Source organism: Hordeum vulgare, chromosome 2H (assembly GCF_904849725.1).
Source record: "Hordeum vulgare subsp. vulgare chromosome 2H, MorexV3_pseudomolecules_assembly, whole genome shotgun sequence".
NCBI lineage: Eukaryota > Viridiplantae > Streptophyta > Magnoliopsida > Poales > Poaceae > Hordeum > Hordeum vulgare.
This window is the reverse complement of record NC_058519.1, coordinates 64,440,330-64,457,318: the sequence shown is the minus strand read 5'-3', so window position 1 is coordinate 64,457,318 and position 16,989 is coordinate 64,440,330. Positions and strand designations below refer to the sequence as shown.

Sequence of the window (16,989 nt, the reverse complement as noted above, 5' to 3'; positions counted from 1 at the left end):
AGGGTTACAGCTTGCCATTGCTACAGTGAGGCCCCGGTACCTGGCCAATAGACCCACAATTGGCCTAGTATCGCAGATGGATAACACAACAGCAAAACGTCGGCGTGCTGCACGGGGGCCTTGAGGAAATGCAGAGCCCAAGCAAAAATAAGCCTAGAGCCAGCGGCCCATCTTGAACTAGGCTCTCCACCAGAAAATGAGAAAAATGAGAAAATGGAGGGAAGGGTGGACAAATGGAGGGAAAGCTCTTCCGTTGTGGGAAAAAAAAAAGGTTGGAGGGAAAGCTCGAAACCACCGCCGATACTCCCGACGGTAGCCCTGCTCGGACGAAGCCGTCCATGGAGGCGGCGGCGGAACCCTACGCCTCCGACTCTTCCGCCCCCCCTATCGGCGCCGACGGCTCCGCCTCCAACCCGGTACCATCTCCTCGCCGCACTCCGCCTCGGCGTACCACTCGATCCATTCCCCGCCGCCCCTTTGGTTGAAGTTTGTGTGTTCTGAGCTCGCAGGGTGCCGCCGCCGGCGCGAGGAAGCGGAAGGCCCCGGCAGCCACTGCGAGGAAGCCTCGGAAGCAACAGGTTTGTACTGTATCGCACTGTACTGTACTGTACTTCTGTCCCAATAAGTCGATGACCTGCCACCGCAATCTTGCTGGCTTGTTTGATTCGTCTGAAGCTGTTGCATCTCTGTCGTGGCATTGTTTGGTGTAGGCTCAAGAACCTATCCAGATCTCTGTATACTACGGACGAACAGAAAAGTTCGGTTGCGTGAAAGGCGATGATTTGGTTGATTGTTCATATCTTCCTCAGGGAGGGAAAGATTGTGCACACGTAGTTGGCCAACTACCGCTGCAGCCGCAGTCGATGTCATTGGTGGATCTGCAGCTCTGGATCTTCAAGCTGTTCCGGCTCCATCCAGAAACCCAAGACCTCGCCATTAAGGGGTTCCTCAAACAACTCACACCTGACATGTGCGATGAGCGCGAACCAGAATGGTATATGGACTACCGCCCCTGGGAGACCCGTCACTTTCTAACTGACAAGTGCTGGAGTGCCTTTGCCAATAAATTTAAGAGAAGGCGAAATGTGATGCAAAAGTTCATGTTGTATGTGGAATCCTCTGAGATTAAGCACTATGCTGTTTTGCTCAAAGCCACACATGATCATTATTCTCAACTGCCGACAGTTGTGTTCCCTGGGACGAAATCCCTGACAACTTCTTACTTCCGCTTCCTCCGTCTCGTGGAAGACCTGTCAATGACACCTAAGCAAATTATGGCTTATCTCGCTAAACACTATGGCGAGCAGATGAGCCCCCCTGAGGCGTGGAGGGCAAGACAGACGGCTCTGGAACGGGAGTTTGGTACATTTTATGATTCACACAACTTTGCCCCGAGGTTACTTAAGGATATAACATGTAAAACCCCTTGGGGTTTTGTAGACATCAAGGATGCAGAGGTTGCAGGATGCAACAACTTTCGAGTCCTCCACCGTATATTTTGGGCCTTTGGGCAGTGCGTGCAGGCCTTCAATCATTGTCGCCCTGTGCTATGCGTTAAAGGCACACCACTATGCGGGAAATATCAAGAGGTGTTGTTGACTGCTGTAGCGTTAGATGCTAATGGTTACTCCATTCCAGTAGCATTTGCTGTCGTTGAGGCGGAGACCAAGGAAAGCTGGATGTGGTTTCTTAGAAATTTGGAGCAAGCAGTGAGGCATCCATCGGATGTTTGCATTATACACGACTACAAAAGAGAGTTGATCGATGCTATAAAGGACTTTCTAAGTTCCGATCAACGGCAATGGCAGAAAGTAGAAAGCCGGTGGTGCATGGAACACCTTGCCGAAAACTTCTTTGCATATTTTGGCAACAAGAAGCTGGTGATGATGTTCAAGAAACTTTGTCAACAGAGGCGACTAAATAAGTTTATTAAAATCTGGAAGGAGCTTGATGAGTTGACAACAAAATATACGGCAGACAGAGAAGGTAGTACCACTGGGGAAATGCAGCAAGAGTCAGTCGAGCATGATGAGGCAGACCTGGAGGCACAAAGCCCATCCAACCGACCTGATTCAGTGGACTCCAAGGAGGAAGGAGATCATGCCAATGAAAACGAAGGAAAGATAGCAAAGTTTTCTGACTGGGTCCGTCCGAAACCAATGGAGAAATGGTCACTGGTGCATGACACGAAGGGAGCTAGGTACGGCATCATGGGCGCTGATATATCAGATATATACAAGAAAGACCCTGTATTGAAAGGGATCACATGCCTTCCGCTCAGTGCGATAGTGGAGGTGACATTTCTGCGCTTGGTAGAGCACTTCAAAAACACAAGTGCTGCAGCAAATGAAGCAATTGGCAACCCATCAATGAACTTCCCTGAACGGGTCCAGGGTGACATGAATTCAAAAATGCAGAAATCCAAGATGCATCGCGTGATTTGTCTAGACACCAAAACCAGAAATGTTTTCCAGGGGAAAGAGTTTCGGAATTTTACAGTTCAATCGAGGCAGAAGAAAGAGGTTGTTCACCTGAAATCGGAAAGCATAAGTAAGTTTGGTGAATCCACAATACATGAAAGTGCCACCTGTTCATGCAACAAACCACAGTTGCTTCACAAGCCCTGCACTCATGTCATCGCCGTCTGTTGTCAGATTGGGGTGAGCACTGCTAAATACATGTCTCCATACTACAGCCTGGCCTACCTAGGTAGGATCTGGAGTGGAAATTTTGATGAATATAAGATCTCACGCAGTTACAGAAATATCACACCATTTGAATGCAATACAACAACTTGGATCCCAGACAAAAGATTGGAGCGTGGTCTTCCTGTTTTTGTAACATCGGACTGCCTAGAAACTGCTGCGGATGAGTCAGAGCAACAACGCAATGCTGGAAATGGATCAACTGAAGACAATCAAGGAGCGGCTACACGCACTGAAGAACCTAATGAGATTTAAGCTTCTGTTATCACCTATCAAGCTATTAATGTTCTGGGCCCTAAATATGCAGTAGTCACTGTCGAGCTTATCCTATGTAAACTTTGAACCTCTGGTATTATTTGCAGCGCATGAAAACTGAATTTTAGGCATGTTAAGACAATATGGTTACTATGCCCATGGGAGGCTGCAAAATCAACCCCTCTATTAAATTTTTCCAGTAGGTTACACCCTTACAGTTGATAATTTTGTTGGAACTCTTGCATGCTCGAATGCCAAATCATTCTAGAAGACATCATTTTTTTTCTTCGAGAAAACGCAGAGAGATTCATGCGTTTCTTTGTATTGAAAAGGTAGAGTTTATGTTACATTCCTCCTAGGAGGTACAGTACAGATGATGATTACATGGAATTAGTGCACGTCCCAGGTCTGGTGGATGATGTCGTGGAGGCCAGCCTCTCCCACCTTGGTCCAGAGGGACGCCTCTTCTTTGATCCTCGCAACCAGGTCGTTCGCCGAGGGTTGGGTGCCCTCGAACACACAGCTGTTGCGGTGCTTCCAAATCATTCTAGAAGAGCCGCCGCCTCCTCCCGTAACCCTAGCCGCCGCCTCCCGTCGCCCCCCCCCCCCCAACCCCCTCTCACCGCCCCCGTGGGCGACCAGGGGGTAACCCTAGCCACCGACGTCGGTCCTCCCTCGCTCCTCCTTCATCCTCGTCGCCGCCAGCAACGCCGCCGGGCGAAGCCTGGCCGGCAGGGGCGGCGGCGAGGATCCTCTCCCCTTCACGCGACATGGCTGGCGCGGGACGGTCGTTCATGAGGAGGTGCCAGACTAGTGCACGGTGCGGCGGCGCTGCATGTGGATCCTAGCGGCGGCGTGCGGAGCGTGTCGACGACTGGGGTTCGTTCTTGCGGTGCGGTGTGGCGGCTGCGAGAGGGGCAAGACATGGTGGTCGCGTGCGTCGTCGAGTTCGGGTCAGATCCTTCTGGATCCGGCGCCCGGACGCCGACGGCCAGCGCAGGGTGGTGGTACTCGTCACTGTTCAGATTGGATCTTCATTGATCCAGATACCCGCGGTGTGCTTCTCTCCTGAGGTTTCCTGGCGTTGCCGGCGTGGCTGCGGATGAAGCTGGTGGAGGAGATTCAGATAAGGGGAAACCCATTGGTCGGCCCTCGTCGGCCGCGCCGACGACGATGCTCAAGGGCGCCGTTTTTCTTCCTGGAGACGTCGGTCTACGTCTGCTCCTCCACTTCCTACCTCACTGCCTGTCGGGTGAAAACCCTAACTCCGGTAGGCGGCGGCGGCGTCCTTGACGTCGTGACCTTCCTAAAGGCGTCGCCTTGAGGGCTGAGTGGTGGTGGACACTATGTGGGTCCTGGATAGTTGCTGGTGGTGGGCACTGCTTCGGGGGAAACCCTAAGATCTGACTTTCCAGATCGGACGGTGACGGTACTGCGGTGCCGTTTCTCTCTTGGGAGCATCGTTTGTGGAGCAGCGCTGGATGACAGAGGCATGAGATCGAGCGGCTTCGTCTGGCCCGAAGATTTGGTGGAACTATCAAGTCATGCCTGGCCGACAGGTGCTACGATGAGTCATGCCTGGTTGGTAAGTGCTATGCACGACAGTTCTTCTAGAATCTTCGTGTCTGGACGAATGAGCGCAGGGTGGTGGCGCTGTTTGGCGCCGTGGTGGCGTCGATCATCTTGCGCGGAGCTTTCGGTGGAGATGTCAAGTCATGCCTAGCCGACAGGTGCTACGCTGTGTCATGCCTGGTCGGCAGGTGCTACGCACGACAGATCTTCCAGAATCTTCGCGTCTGGACTGACGAGCCATGGTGGCGTCGACGGATGGACGAACTGACAAGGATGATACAGATCTCTCTCCTGAAGATGGGTTAGCGGCGTGATGATGATGGCGGCGGCATCTAAAACGTGTGCATGTGGTGTACGCTTTAGGTCTGCTGCACCGGTTGTGGGTTCCGATACGTTATGTAGATGTATCGATGACGACACCGGTTTTAGATATGGGAAGTGAGAGCACTCCACATTATCGAGTTTTGTAGGTGTGAGTGGTGGCTTCAGATGGTTTCATGTTTATTTTGTTAGACCTATGTTGAATAATTAATAAAAATGACCGTATGCATCGATTGATGCAGAGGCCGAGGGTTTGAACCTCCTTTTCCAAAAAAATCATTTCTTGTTTAAATATATTTTCCTCTGCAAGCAAGAATGCTGCCAAGATCTGTACATCGTGAACAATTTCTCTGAATCCATATGCAAATGTGGTACAGAGTTCCAGTCTACAGATTTTTTTAAAAGAAAATAGCCAGTCTACAGATTCGCCATCAGGTGTTGACATGCTGCTTTCAGTTTGCTCTGTTAGCACATTTACCTGTGTTAAGTTGGTCTTCACAAGAACAAATATGATGTTATGTTTTTTTCCATGAGAAACAGAACGAGTACTGCCTATTCATCATTAAATTGTAAATGAATTATATGTACAGAGATAGTGTTGCATTGTCGGCCAATTCTTTGCTACTGTTCTTCATCATTCATCATGTCTTTTTTTCTCGGGAGGAAAGTAATTTCCTGCTGCATTTTTTTCTGCAGTTCTGCTGCATTTTTATGCCCAGTGTTGGATGATGAAACAATTTCCAAGATCTCTCAGAACTTCTTTACGTCTACAAACAGAGGACCATTCTGAACTCAGTTCTTCTTATGTGTTTTTCCTTCAGAACGTTTTTATTTTGGTGTTCATTACACCTATTCCTAACCTCGTCGAACTAGCTAAGTTGCTTGATTAGACTGGTGAATAATGAATATACAAAATCAATCAGCCATTCTTGAGTTGGAACAGTCCAATAAGAACATCCAGCCGAACACCTCGAATGGCCCCTCATACGTCCGTAGACATGCCCGGTCAGTGACAGGGAAGGAAAAAAGTGACCGTGCGTCAGTCCGCCACATAGAATGTGGCTCCATCCTGAACCATTTTTTTTCTCTTTATTCATTCTTTTCTTTCTCTCTCTTCCTTTCCATTAATCACATGCAAATGACCAGACATATAAGAAAGAAAATGAGGAGTGTAGCTGCGCGAACGGATAAATAGAGGATACGCCCGGTCACTGACCAGACGTGTTTGCGAGCGTTTAGGGGATCATATTTGTAATGTCCGATGCTCTAACCATGTTCATTAAATGAATAAAATCACTTCCACCTGGGAAGATTTTGAATGAAAGCACATGGAGCTAGACGGCTGGACTATGTTTTTTTTTTGCGTGTGAAACTTTTAACCTATTCATCTCTAATCATGGCAATGCAAAGAACATCAGAGGTAATAAAAAGTACAACCAGGTCTGTGGACGACCTAGCAATGACTAGCACTGGAACGAGCCGAAGGCGCGTCACTGTTATCACCCCTTCCTCGTTGAAGCCGGGCAAAATTTGTTATACTCCCTCCGTCCGGAAATACTTATCCTAAAAATGAATAAAATAGATGCATCTATAATTAAAATAAGTTTAGATACATGTATTTCTAGGACAAGTATTTCCAGACGGAGGGAGTAGTAGATAACCCCAAAAGTCCTTATGTTAAGACCTTATAGGACTAACGCACCACATCAGCAACCATCGTCAGTAGAGACTATGTTTATTACTTTCGTTGCGGACTCCTCTTTTTCCTTTTCTTTTTGGGGTGTGCTATAAGCAACCTGCGACCGTTGCTACTGGTGATGATAATCTCAGTGATTAGAGCATCTCCAACGGCTCGTCTAAAGTGTCTTCTATACGCGTTTAACGACGAAGGAGCAAAAACGACCTTCCAACAACTCGTGTATATGGTCGTGCAAATTTACACATCGTCCAAATCGCGTTCGAGGATGTCCAGCCTTGAAGGATGTGAACCCGTCGTCCATATCCCAACAGAACGCCAGGTTCCTCCATCGCGCCGAGAGGAGGAAGAGGCGCACAACGCCGTCGTGCCGCGCCACCGCCGAGGTACGCCGTTTTGCTGGTCCGGATCCAGATGCGGGTGGAGGGGAGGGAGCCGCGCTCGGCACAGCCACGCTCGGGGGAGGGGGAGGGTAGGGCGGATGCCGCCGCCGCCACGCTCCAGGCTCGGGGGAGGGAAGGGAGGATGCCTCTTCCGCCGCGCTCGGGCTCGAGGGAGGGGAGGGCGGATGCTGTCGTCGCCGCTCTCCGGGGGAGGGGAGGGCGAATGCCGTCGCCGCCACGCTCCTGCTCGGGGGATGGGAGGGCGGATGTCGCCTGCGCCGGCGCCGCGCTCTGGGCGGGGGGAGGTCCGCGGGCCGGCCCGGGTGAGGGGATGCGCGGGGGGAGGCAGGCCGCCTGAGACGTCGCGACGCGGGGAGGGGAGGGGGGGGGGGGGGGGGCATTGGTGGATGCTCCTGCTGCTCTGCTCGAATGGCTCGTGTATCTGAATATGTATGTCTTTTATGCCTGAATGTGTATCTGGATGTCTGAACGTGTATCTGAATGTCTTGAATGTGTATCTGCTCGAATAGTTGAATTGGTAGTTATAAAATAATATTAAAATATAAAGGAGAGAATATAGACGTTCTATATATAAACGTTCTGGTGTAAAACTGAATGTGTATATGAGGAAATTTTTTTAGACCATTCTCTATATAAACATATAGACATTTAAATATACGCGTGTTATTGAAGATGCTCTTATTTCCCTCGAGGACTAAAGATAATACAACTAGTAGGTTTTGGCGCCGGGGCATATGTCATACACGTGCTCCGGAGGAGATGTGTTTGCTAGGTGATGGTATTTTGTATTCATGATACTGATAGGAAAATCTGGGGTTGAATAAAATATTTTTTGGATGGGGAAATCCACCTTTTTTTTTGTTAAAATGGCGTCTTGGATTATACGATTACATTACGGCTGTAACGATCTCCATTCAACTCCTTCCGTTTCAAATTAACTGAAATTTCAGTTTTTCTCACAAGCCAAACTTATTTAATTTTTCAGAAATACATTTATTTTTTTGATAGAAAAATCTATATTCATTTGGGAGGCAATAAATAAAAAACAAAATTTCCATGAATAGCGAGGTAAAAAAAAGGTTGCACTTTTTTTATCACTATTCATTGCTGAATTCTTTTATTGTTCATACTCCCAAATGATTTTGAGCTTGAATTTGTACATGTTTCAACTGTAACATGGTTTCCATCTTATATTTTCTACTATTTCTCTTAGGGTTGTCTGCCTGTTTTATTGCGAGCTTTTGTTTTCGAGAAAGAAAATATTGCGAGCCTTTTTAGCAGAGCATACAGCCCAGGTACAACCGCAAGCGGCCCATTACGAGAAAATGGAGGGAAAAACTCCAGAAGCGAGGGAAAATCCTCTTCCCATTCCACAAATCCGCGCTCAGAAAAATATGGAAACCCACGTCGACCTCGGCTCCGGCTCCGACGGCGGCGACCCAGCTGCGACGAAGCCGGCGATGGACGAACCACACGCCGCTGCAGCCCCCTCCCTCCCCGGCACCGACGCGCTCCCCGCCGCCCTGCCGGTACGTTCTCCTCGCCTCGCCGCCCTCCGGGTACCACCCGATGGTTTCGCCACCACCTGTCTTCGTCAAATCTGCGCGCTCTGATTTCCCAGGGTGCCGCCGCCGGCGCCAGGAAGCGGAAGGCCCCCGTGACAGCAACGCGCGAAGGCTGTCAGGAAGTCTCGCAAGCAGAAGGTCTCTAGTTCACTGTACCCATCATCTCACTTGATAATTCAGTTACTCTGAAGTCTGAACATGTCCCCAGTACTTGCTTAATTGTTTGATTCGTCTGAATCTGTTGCATCTGTGTTGTGGCATTGTTTGGTGGTGTAGATTGAAGTTGAAGAACCGATTCAGATGCCTGTGTACTATGGGCGCAGAGAGCCGTTTTCCCGCGTGCGTGGCAATGATCTGGAAAACAAATGCGCTCACTTAATCGGCGAGCTACCGCTGAAGCCATAGTCCATGTCACTGGTTGATCTACAGCTCTGGATCTTCAGGCTGTTCCAGCTCCATCCAGAAACACAAGATCTTGATGTCAAGGGGTTCCTCAAGCAACGCAAAACTGACTTCTTTGGCGAAGAGTCCTCCGAACCGGACTGTTGTTTGGAGGACTACCCGTGGGGCATGAATGAGTTTTTGACTGACAAATGCTGGAGTTCCTTTGCAAATAATTTGAAGAGAAAAAAACACGTAACACAGAAGTTCATGTTGTATGTGCAGTCCTCTGAGGTCAGGCACTACGGCATTTTGCTCAAAGCAGTACATGATGATTACTCCCAACTGGCGACGGTTGTGTTGCCTGGGACAAAGTGCCTGGCAAGTAGTCGCTTCGCCTTCCGTGACCTTGTGGATGACCTGACGATGACAGCTAAGGAATTGGTACATTATCTCACTGGACCATTAGGCGAGCAGATTAGTTGAGGGCAAGACAGTTTGCCCTGGAGAGGGAATTTGGTACATTTTACGATTCGCACAACTTTGCCCCGAGGTTGCTTAAGGAAATAGCACGCAAGAACCCTGGTAGTTTTGTTGACATCAAGGATGCAGAGGTTGCAGGGTGTAAGGGTTTCCGAGTCCTGCAGCGTATGTTTTGGGCATTTGGACAGTGCTTACAGGCCTTCCGTACTTGTCGCCCTGTGCTATGCATCAAGGGCACACCACTATACGGGAAATATAAAGGTATGCTGTTGACTGCTGTGGCATTAGATGCTAATGATTTGTCCATTCCAGTAGCATGTGCGGTCGTTGAGGGTGAGACCAAGGAAAGTTGGTTGTGGTTTATTAGGAATTTGGAGCGAGCAGTGGTGCACCAGTCTGATGTATGTCTTATACACGACTGCAAAAGGGAGTTGATTGATGCTGTGGAAGACCTTCTGAAATCCCGAGATCGACAGTGGCGTAAAGCAGAAAGCCGTTGGTGCATGGAAGACCTTGCTGAAAACTTCTTTGCGTATTTTGGTGACAAGAAGCTGCTGCTGCTGTTCAAGAAACTTTGCCAGCAGAAGCGACGCCATAAGTTTGGTAAAATCTAGGTTAGGGTTTCCGTCACCGCCGCCCATCTCCTGGCCGCCGCCGCTCCGCCTCGGGCCGCCGCTGCTGCCGCGATCTCCTGGTCGCCGCCGCCGTTGCACCGTCCCGGGCCGCCGCTGCTACCGCGCTCCTCCGGCCGCTGCGATGACGACCACCTCCACCGCTTCCGCCTCTGCCGGCTTCCTTCCGCCCTCCCTCGCTGCGCTCCTCTCTCGCCCTACTGACGCCGCTGCTGTCGCTGCTCCGATCAGCACTTGGAGCATTGGCTCCCTCTTCTCGGCGGCTTCGTTTTCGCCACCGCCACCGGCTGCCGCACCTCCGGTGCCTGTGCTGCCTATGGTTCCCTCCTCGGGGACCCCCTCGGCGCCCGCTCCGGTCGCCGCCCTCTCGGCGCCGATGGTCGTCGCCTCCACGACGCCCGCCATGGCGCCCTACTTCGACGCCAACACTGCCCACCTGCCGCCGCCGATCGGTGCCTACGTGGCCCCGGCGGCTGTGACCGCGGCTACTGCGGCGTATACGCCGCCTGCTGTCTTCACGCCGGGGAGTCTACCTGCGCCGTTCCAGTTCGGCCACCTCATCACCACCAAGCTATCTTCGGATAACTACGTGTTCTGGCGTGCGCAGGTTCTTCCACTCCTTGGGAGTCATTACCTCCTCGGCTACGTCGGCGGCTCCTATCCGTGCCCTCCTGCGGTCGTGGACAGCGTCAATGGACCCGTCTACAACCCGGCGCATCGTGTCTGGACAGGGCAGGACCAGGCGAACCTCTCGGCTATCCAGGGGTCGCTTACCCCGGAGGTTGCCGGGATGCTCGTCTTCGCCAAGACCTCTCACGAGGCCTGGACTATCCTGGAGCGCTCCTTCGCGTCGCAGGCGCAGACGCGTTCCAGTGCTCTCCGTCGCCAACTTGGCGAATGCGAGAAGCTCGATGGCACGACCACCGCCTTCTATCACAAGTTCAAGTCCATCGCCGACACTCTGGCCTCCATTGGCCAGCCTCTCACCGACACCGAGTTCAACTCCTACATCGTCAACGGTCTTGATGAGGAGTATGATGGACTTGTGGAGATCATCAACGAGCGTGGCAACACGTCTCCGATGCCGGCGCACGAGCTCTACTCGCGCCTTCTTCTCACCGAGCAGCGCGTGGAGGCGCGCCGCACTCGTGGCCGAGGTATTCCCTCGGCAAACGCCGCCTACAAGGCAGGTCGTGGCGTTCCTGGCCCTGGTGCCCACTCGGCCCCCTCGGGCAAGGGTCCCACCGCGCCGCTGCTCTCGCCCCCCCTCCTGCATCATCCTCTGGGGGGGGGGGTCGTCCTACCCGGGAGTGCCAGCTCTGCGGACGTGCGGGTCACTATGCCTCTAAGTGTCACCGCCGCTTCCAGAAGAGTTTCCTTGGCCTCTACAACGACGGCAAGGACTCGCGCAACAATGAGCGTCAGGCGCAGTTGGCTGATAAGCCAGCACCTCGGGAGCAGCAGGGACACACGCAGTCCTATCCCGTCGACTCCCACTGGTACATGGACAGTGGGGCTACGGATCACCTCACGAGCGAGCTCGGCAAGCTCCACTCTCGTGAGGCCTACCACGGCACCGACAAGGTTCACACCGCCAATGGAGTAGGTATGTGCATCTCTCATATTGGTCAAGCATCTCTTCTCACTAGCCATACAAATAGGAGTCTTGAGCTTCGTAATGTCCTTCGAGTTCCTGCTGTGACGCATAATCCCCTTTCAGTTCCTAAGCTTAATGCTGATAACAATGTTTTTTGTGAATTTCACCCTTTTGATCTTTTTATTAAGGATCGGGCCACGAGGGACGTTCTTCTTAGCGGACGGCTATGGCAGAGTCTCTATCGTCTGGAGCATCCTGGCGTCTCTCGGGTTTTTAGTGGAGTTCGTGTTTCGCCGTCACAGTGGCATGCTCGCCTTGGTCATCCTGCCACTCCTATCGTCCGTCATATTTTGCGTCGTCATGAGCTTCCTAGCATGTCTAGTAATAAAGATGTAGCAGTGTGTGATGCTTGTCAGCAAGGGAAGAGTCATCAACTTCCTTTTTTAGAGTCTAGTCGTGAGGTCAAACATCCTCTTGAACTTGTCTTTTTAGATGTATGGGGTCCTGCCCAGACTTCTACCAGTGGTCATAATTATTATGCCAGTTTCATTGATGCTTACAATCGCTTTACTTGGCTTTATCTTCTTAAGCGTAAATCTGATGTGTTCCATATAGTTGTTCAATTTCAAAAACATGTTGAACGCCTTCTCAAGCATAAGATTGTTCATGTGCAGTCAGATTGGGATGGCGAATATCGCAACCTTGATTCCTTTTTCAGCTCGCTTGGGATCGCGCATCGTTTAGCATGTCCACATACACATCAGCAGAATGGTTCTGTCGAGCGCTGTTCCTTTTCGGTTTTGGAGTGATGCCTTTACCACCGCATGTTTCCTCATCAACCGTACACCTACTCGTGTTTTAGACATGAAGACTCCCATCGAACTCCTTCTTAATGAACAACCTGATTATACCTTTTTAAAGGTGTTTGGGTGTGCTTGCTGGCCACATTTACGTCCCTACAATAAACGTAAGCTGGAGTTTCGATCTAAGAAGTGTGTTTTTCTTGGCTATAGTTCCCTTCATAAAGGATACAAATGTCTTCATGTTCCCACAAATCGTGTCTATATATCTCGGGATGTTGTGTTTGATGAACATTAGTTTCCCTTTGCCAACTTACCTGTGTCCACCCATGAGTCGCCATCTATGCATCCATCCTCTCTTGCCTCTGACCAATTTGATGATGTTGCATATGCTCCTATTTTGTTACCTAACCATGGTGCAGGTGTTGGTAGAGGTGCTCGTCTTGAGCTCCTGGACGAGCCTGCAGCTGCACCGGCTGCTGCTGGTCGCGACGACCGCGGTCTCCTGGAGACGCCGGTCCGATCCGCTGTCACGCCGGTTCGGTCGGCCTCCCTGCCGCCGGTCCGACCGGCTGACTCGCCTGCGCCCTTGCTATCGCCGATGGCCTCTCGGCCCGCGTCACCCCAGGCGAGCCCTCGCCCCGCCTCGCCCGCGCGGCCGTCAACGCCTGCGTCACCCGTGGCGGGCACTAGCCCTGCCCCGCCCGCATGCTCTCCGCCGCTTCGTTCGTCGGCGTCGTCCAGCCCCTCGCCGGCTGGGCACCCATCACCGACGTCCAGCCCCTCGCCGGTTGGGCACCCTTCACCGACGCCCAGCCCCTCGCCGGCTGGGCCTTCTTCGCCGACGCCCAGCCCCTCGCCAACTGGGCCTTCTTCGCCACCGCCCAGTTCCTCGCCGGCTGGGCCCTTGCCGGCTCCTGTGGTCTCTCGCCCACACACGCGCAGTCGCAGTGGTGTTGTGTGCCCTCTTAAGCGCACTGACGGCACTGTTGCGTGGTATGCCTCTTGCATGGCTGCTGCCCTTGCGGATCCGTCCTCGGAACCGCGTACGTACCAGGCTGCTATGAGTATTCCTCATTGAAGAGAGGCTATGGATCAGGAGTACCACGCTCTTCTTCGCAATGAGACGTGGACTCTTGTTCCTCCACCACCTCGGGTCAACGTCATTGATTCTAAATGGGTCTTCAAGGTGAAAAAGCATTCTGATGGGTCTATTGAGCGCTACAAAGCGCGTCTTGTTGCCAGGGGATTCCGGCAGCGCTATGGTCTTCATTATGAGGACACTTTCAGCCCTGTGGTCAAACCTACTACTATCAGGCTTCTTTTGTCCCTTGCAGTTACTCGAGGCTGGTCTCTCCGTCAGCTTGATGTGCAGAATGCCTTCCTTCATGGCTTATTGGAGGAGGAGGTTTATATGCGACAGCCTCCTGGTTTTTCTGATCCTGATCGTCCTGATTATCTATGTCGTCTTACCAAAGCACTCTATGGTCTGAAGCAAGCTCCTCGTGCCTGGCATGCCCGCCTTGCAACAGCTCTTCGTGCTCATGGTTTTGCACCGTCTACTGTTGATTCATCATTATTTCTTCTCGAGAAGCCTGAGGTCACTATGTACTTGCTGGTTTATGTAGATGATATCATTCTGCTCAGTTCTTCACAGTTTGCTGCTGACGCCCTTGTTCGTGCTCTTGGTACTGATTTTGCTGTCAAAGATCTTGGGAGACTTCACTACTTTCTGGGTGTGGAAGTGGCTCCTCGGGCTGATGGTCTTGTTATGACACAGAAGAAGTACTCATTGGACTTGTCGCAGCGAGCTAGGATGCTTAAGCGCAAGACGACCACTACGCCTATGTCTACCACTGACAAGATCACTGCTGTTGATGGTGAGCTTCTGTCCTCTGCTGATGCTACTATGTACAAGAGTATTGTTGGTGGTCTTCAGTATTTGACGATCACGAGGCCAGATATCTCCTTCACGGTCAACGGAGTTTGTCAGTATCTTCATGCACCCCGTGACACTCATTGGTCTGCTGTTAAGCGCATCTTGCGCTATGGGCGACTTACAGTGTCTCACGGGCTTCACCTTCGGCCGAACCCTACTGGGGTGCTCTCGGCGTATTCTGATGCGGATTGGGCTGGCAGTCCGGATGACAGGCGATCTACGAGGGGCTATGTTGTGTTCTTTGGCTCCAACTTGATCGCCTGGAGTGCTCGGAAACAGGCTACTGTGTCACGTAGCAGTACTGAAGCTGAATATAAGGTTGTGGCCAATGCCACTGCAGAGCTCATATGGGTACAGTCTTTGCTTCAGGAATTGGGGATTTCCCAACCGCAGCCTCCTATACTTTGGTGTGATAACATCGGTGCTACATACCTCTCGGCGAATCCGGTATTCCATGCTCGAACAAAACAACAGAAAGATAACAAAGTTCTCTGACTGGATCGGTCTGAAACCAAAGGAGAAGTGGTCACTGGCATATGACCGAGATGGAGCAAGGTATGGCATCATGGGCAGTGACATAGCTGATGTTTATAAGAACGACCCTGTGTTGAAAGGGATCGCATACTTTCCGCTCAGTGCGATAGTGGAGGTAACATTCTTGCGCTTGGTAAAGTACTTCGAAAACACAAGTGCTGCAGCAAACAAAGCAATCGACAACCCATCAATTAACTTCCCGGAGCGTGTCCAGGTTGACATGAATTACAAAATGCAGAAGTCCGAGATGCATACACTTACGTATACGTATGCAGATGAGAAGAATGCTCGTGGTGAGGTATTGGATCGGAAGTTTACAGTTAAGGGAAGGAAGAGGGAGGCGACCGTTCACCTGAAGTCGGAATATACCTACATCATGAATAAGTCTGAAGGATCCACAGTTGAAAAAACTGCCACCTGTTCATGCAGCAAGCCGCAACTACTTCACAAGCCTTGCTTGATAGATCCCGTGAATCGTCAAAGCTAGATGTGTTCGGTAATAGTAATAGATCATTACCTTGTGATGAACTCGATGAGCTCCCTCCGGTCGTCCATCGTGAGGTGATGACGATGGTGGGGAAGGAGAGAGATGTGACAGCGGCGGCGATGGACTTCCCATCGCTTCAGTGCATCCCTCTAGATCGGATTAGGGTTAGAGAGTGGGGAACCAGTGGCGGCAGCGAACCTCGTAACCCTTGCCATGGTCCCCACCTCCTCTACATATAGCATTGCGCGACAGGGGCCCACCAGCCTTGCTTGGGCTGGACGCCACCGATCAGGGCGTGAGTCAAGGTTCAATGGGCCGTTGGGCCCATTGGGAAAGAGATCAATCTAACATTCTCCCCCTTGATCTCATCATATACTTTTAACTTTACCCGTTTCGTAACAGATCAATACATAGGGCATGTTTCATCGTCACGGCTCAATTGCCGATGGAATCAGACAGCCACAATGTACCTCTCTATTTTTGAGACAGATTCTTTAACTTGGGCCCTTTGTTGTTCGGAAATATTAGACTATACCATAAAACCCATGTCGATTGTGTGTTCTCCGAACACACTGGGCGGTAAGCCTTTGATAAGCAGATCTGCAAACACTTGTTTGTTGCTTTTATGCTTCAAGCGTTTTTTCCATAATTCCGGACTTTCTCCTTCACAACACGTAACTCTTTGTCAGTTTGTTTGGCATCAACACTTGACTCGTTGTGGCAGGAGCGAAAGAATTTAAAATGGTTATCGTTGTTGTCAACCATTATCAACTCCGGGTATAGGTAGCCATTAACCATTTCGCCTATCCCTCAGCCTCATATCAAGTTATAACATATCATTGCATCACATTGATGACAATGGTTTCACTCATTTGGAGATTTTCCACACAAAACTCCGAGTATGAAAGTTAGCGACAATTGTGGATTTCGCTATACATTTCACAAGTCCTCCTTTGTACTCACAATGTTTTGAGAGCACTTATTTCTTTCAGCATGAGGCCGATATCTTTAAATCCATTCCATTAATTTATCTATGGACTGGACATTGCCAAAACAACCCGGATATATACGTGAACTGTGTCACGGTAATATCTTGAGCTTCCAACAACTGAAGCATATGGTACCATATCCGTTTACAATCTTTTCTTATTAACTTTTGGAACACCAGAGTTTCCACTTCCATTACCCTTGACTATAAGAACAGGCGTAGGTTTTCTCGTATGCATGCTTTAGAGATCTTTCTTAGCATGTCCATGCGACATTCCTAATACCCCCTTTTATTCTTTTGAACTTTGAGGACAAGAACTTCTTTTCTCCTCCTGCAGTAGATTGACATCACCACTAGCAAGTAGGACATCATCCACATGCATAGGAATTGGGAAACGAATTTCCCATTCTATGACTTTGCATGAATGCAATTGTCCTCTCATTTTCTTTGCACAAAATCTTTCGATTTAAGTCATGTTTTACACCTTTACATATTTCCTTTGGAGTCACATTTGCCTTGTAGACCCTTCATAAAATCTATGTTAGTGAAATTCAAATGATGGAATTCCACTAACATAGACTTTATAGTAGTCACAAGTATCTGATTTTCACATGCCTAGAGACCATCAAA

At 50.4% G+C, this 16,989-nt stretch overlaps 1 protein-coding gene and 1 long non-coding RNA gene across 2 annotated transcripts; both read left to right on the top strand.

The window, feature by feature from the left end:
* The first annotated feature begins 223 nt into the window (after nucleotides 1-223).
* On the top strand, nucleotides 224-3,155 carry LOC123429575. Its single transcript, XM_045113603.1, has 3 exons — nucleotides 224-416; nucleotides 510-578; nucleotides 711-3,155. The coding sequence occupies exons 1-3, from the start codon at nucleotides 234-236 to the stop codon at nucleotides 2,958-2,960; spliced, it is 2,502 nt and encodes an 833-aa protein (XP_044969538.1). The 5' UTR covers nucleotides 224-233; the 3' UTR covers nucleotides 2,961-3,155.
* Nucleotides 3,156-6,442: 3,287 nt separating this feature from the next.
* On the top strand, nucleotides 6,443-9,135 carry LOC123425013. The gene is made up of 4 exons (XR_006621776.1): nucleotides 6,443-6,935; nucleotides 8,167-8,482; nucleotides 8,575-8,656; nucleotides 8,795-9,135. It is a non-coding gene; the product is annotated as an uncharacterized LOC123425013 (long non-coding RNA).
* Nucleotides 9,136-16,989: the final 7,854 nt, after the last annotated feature.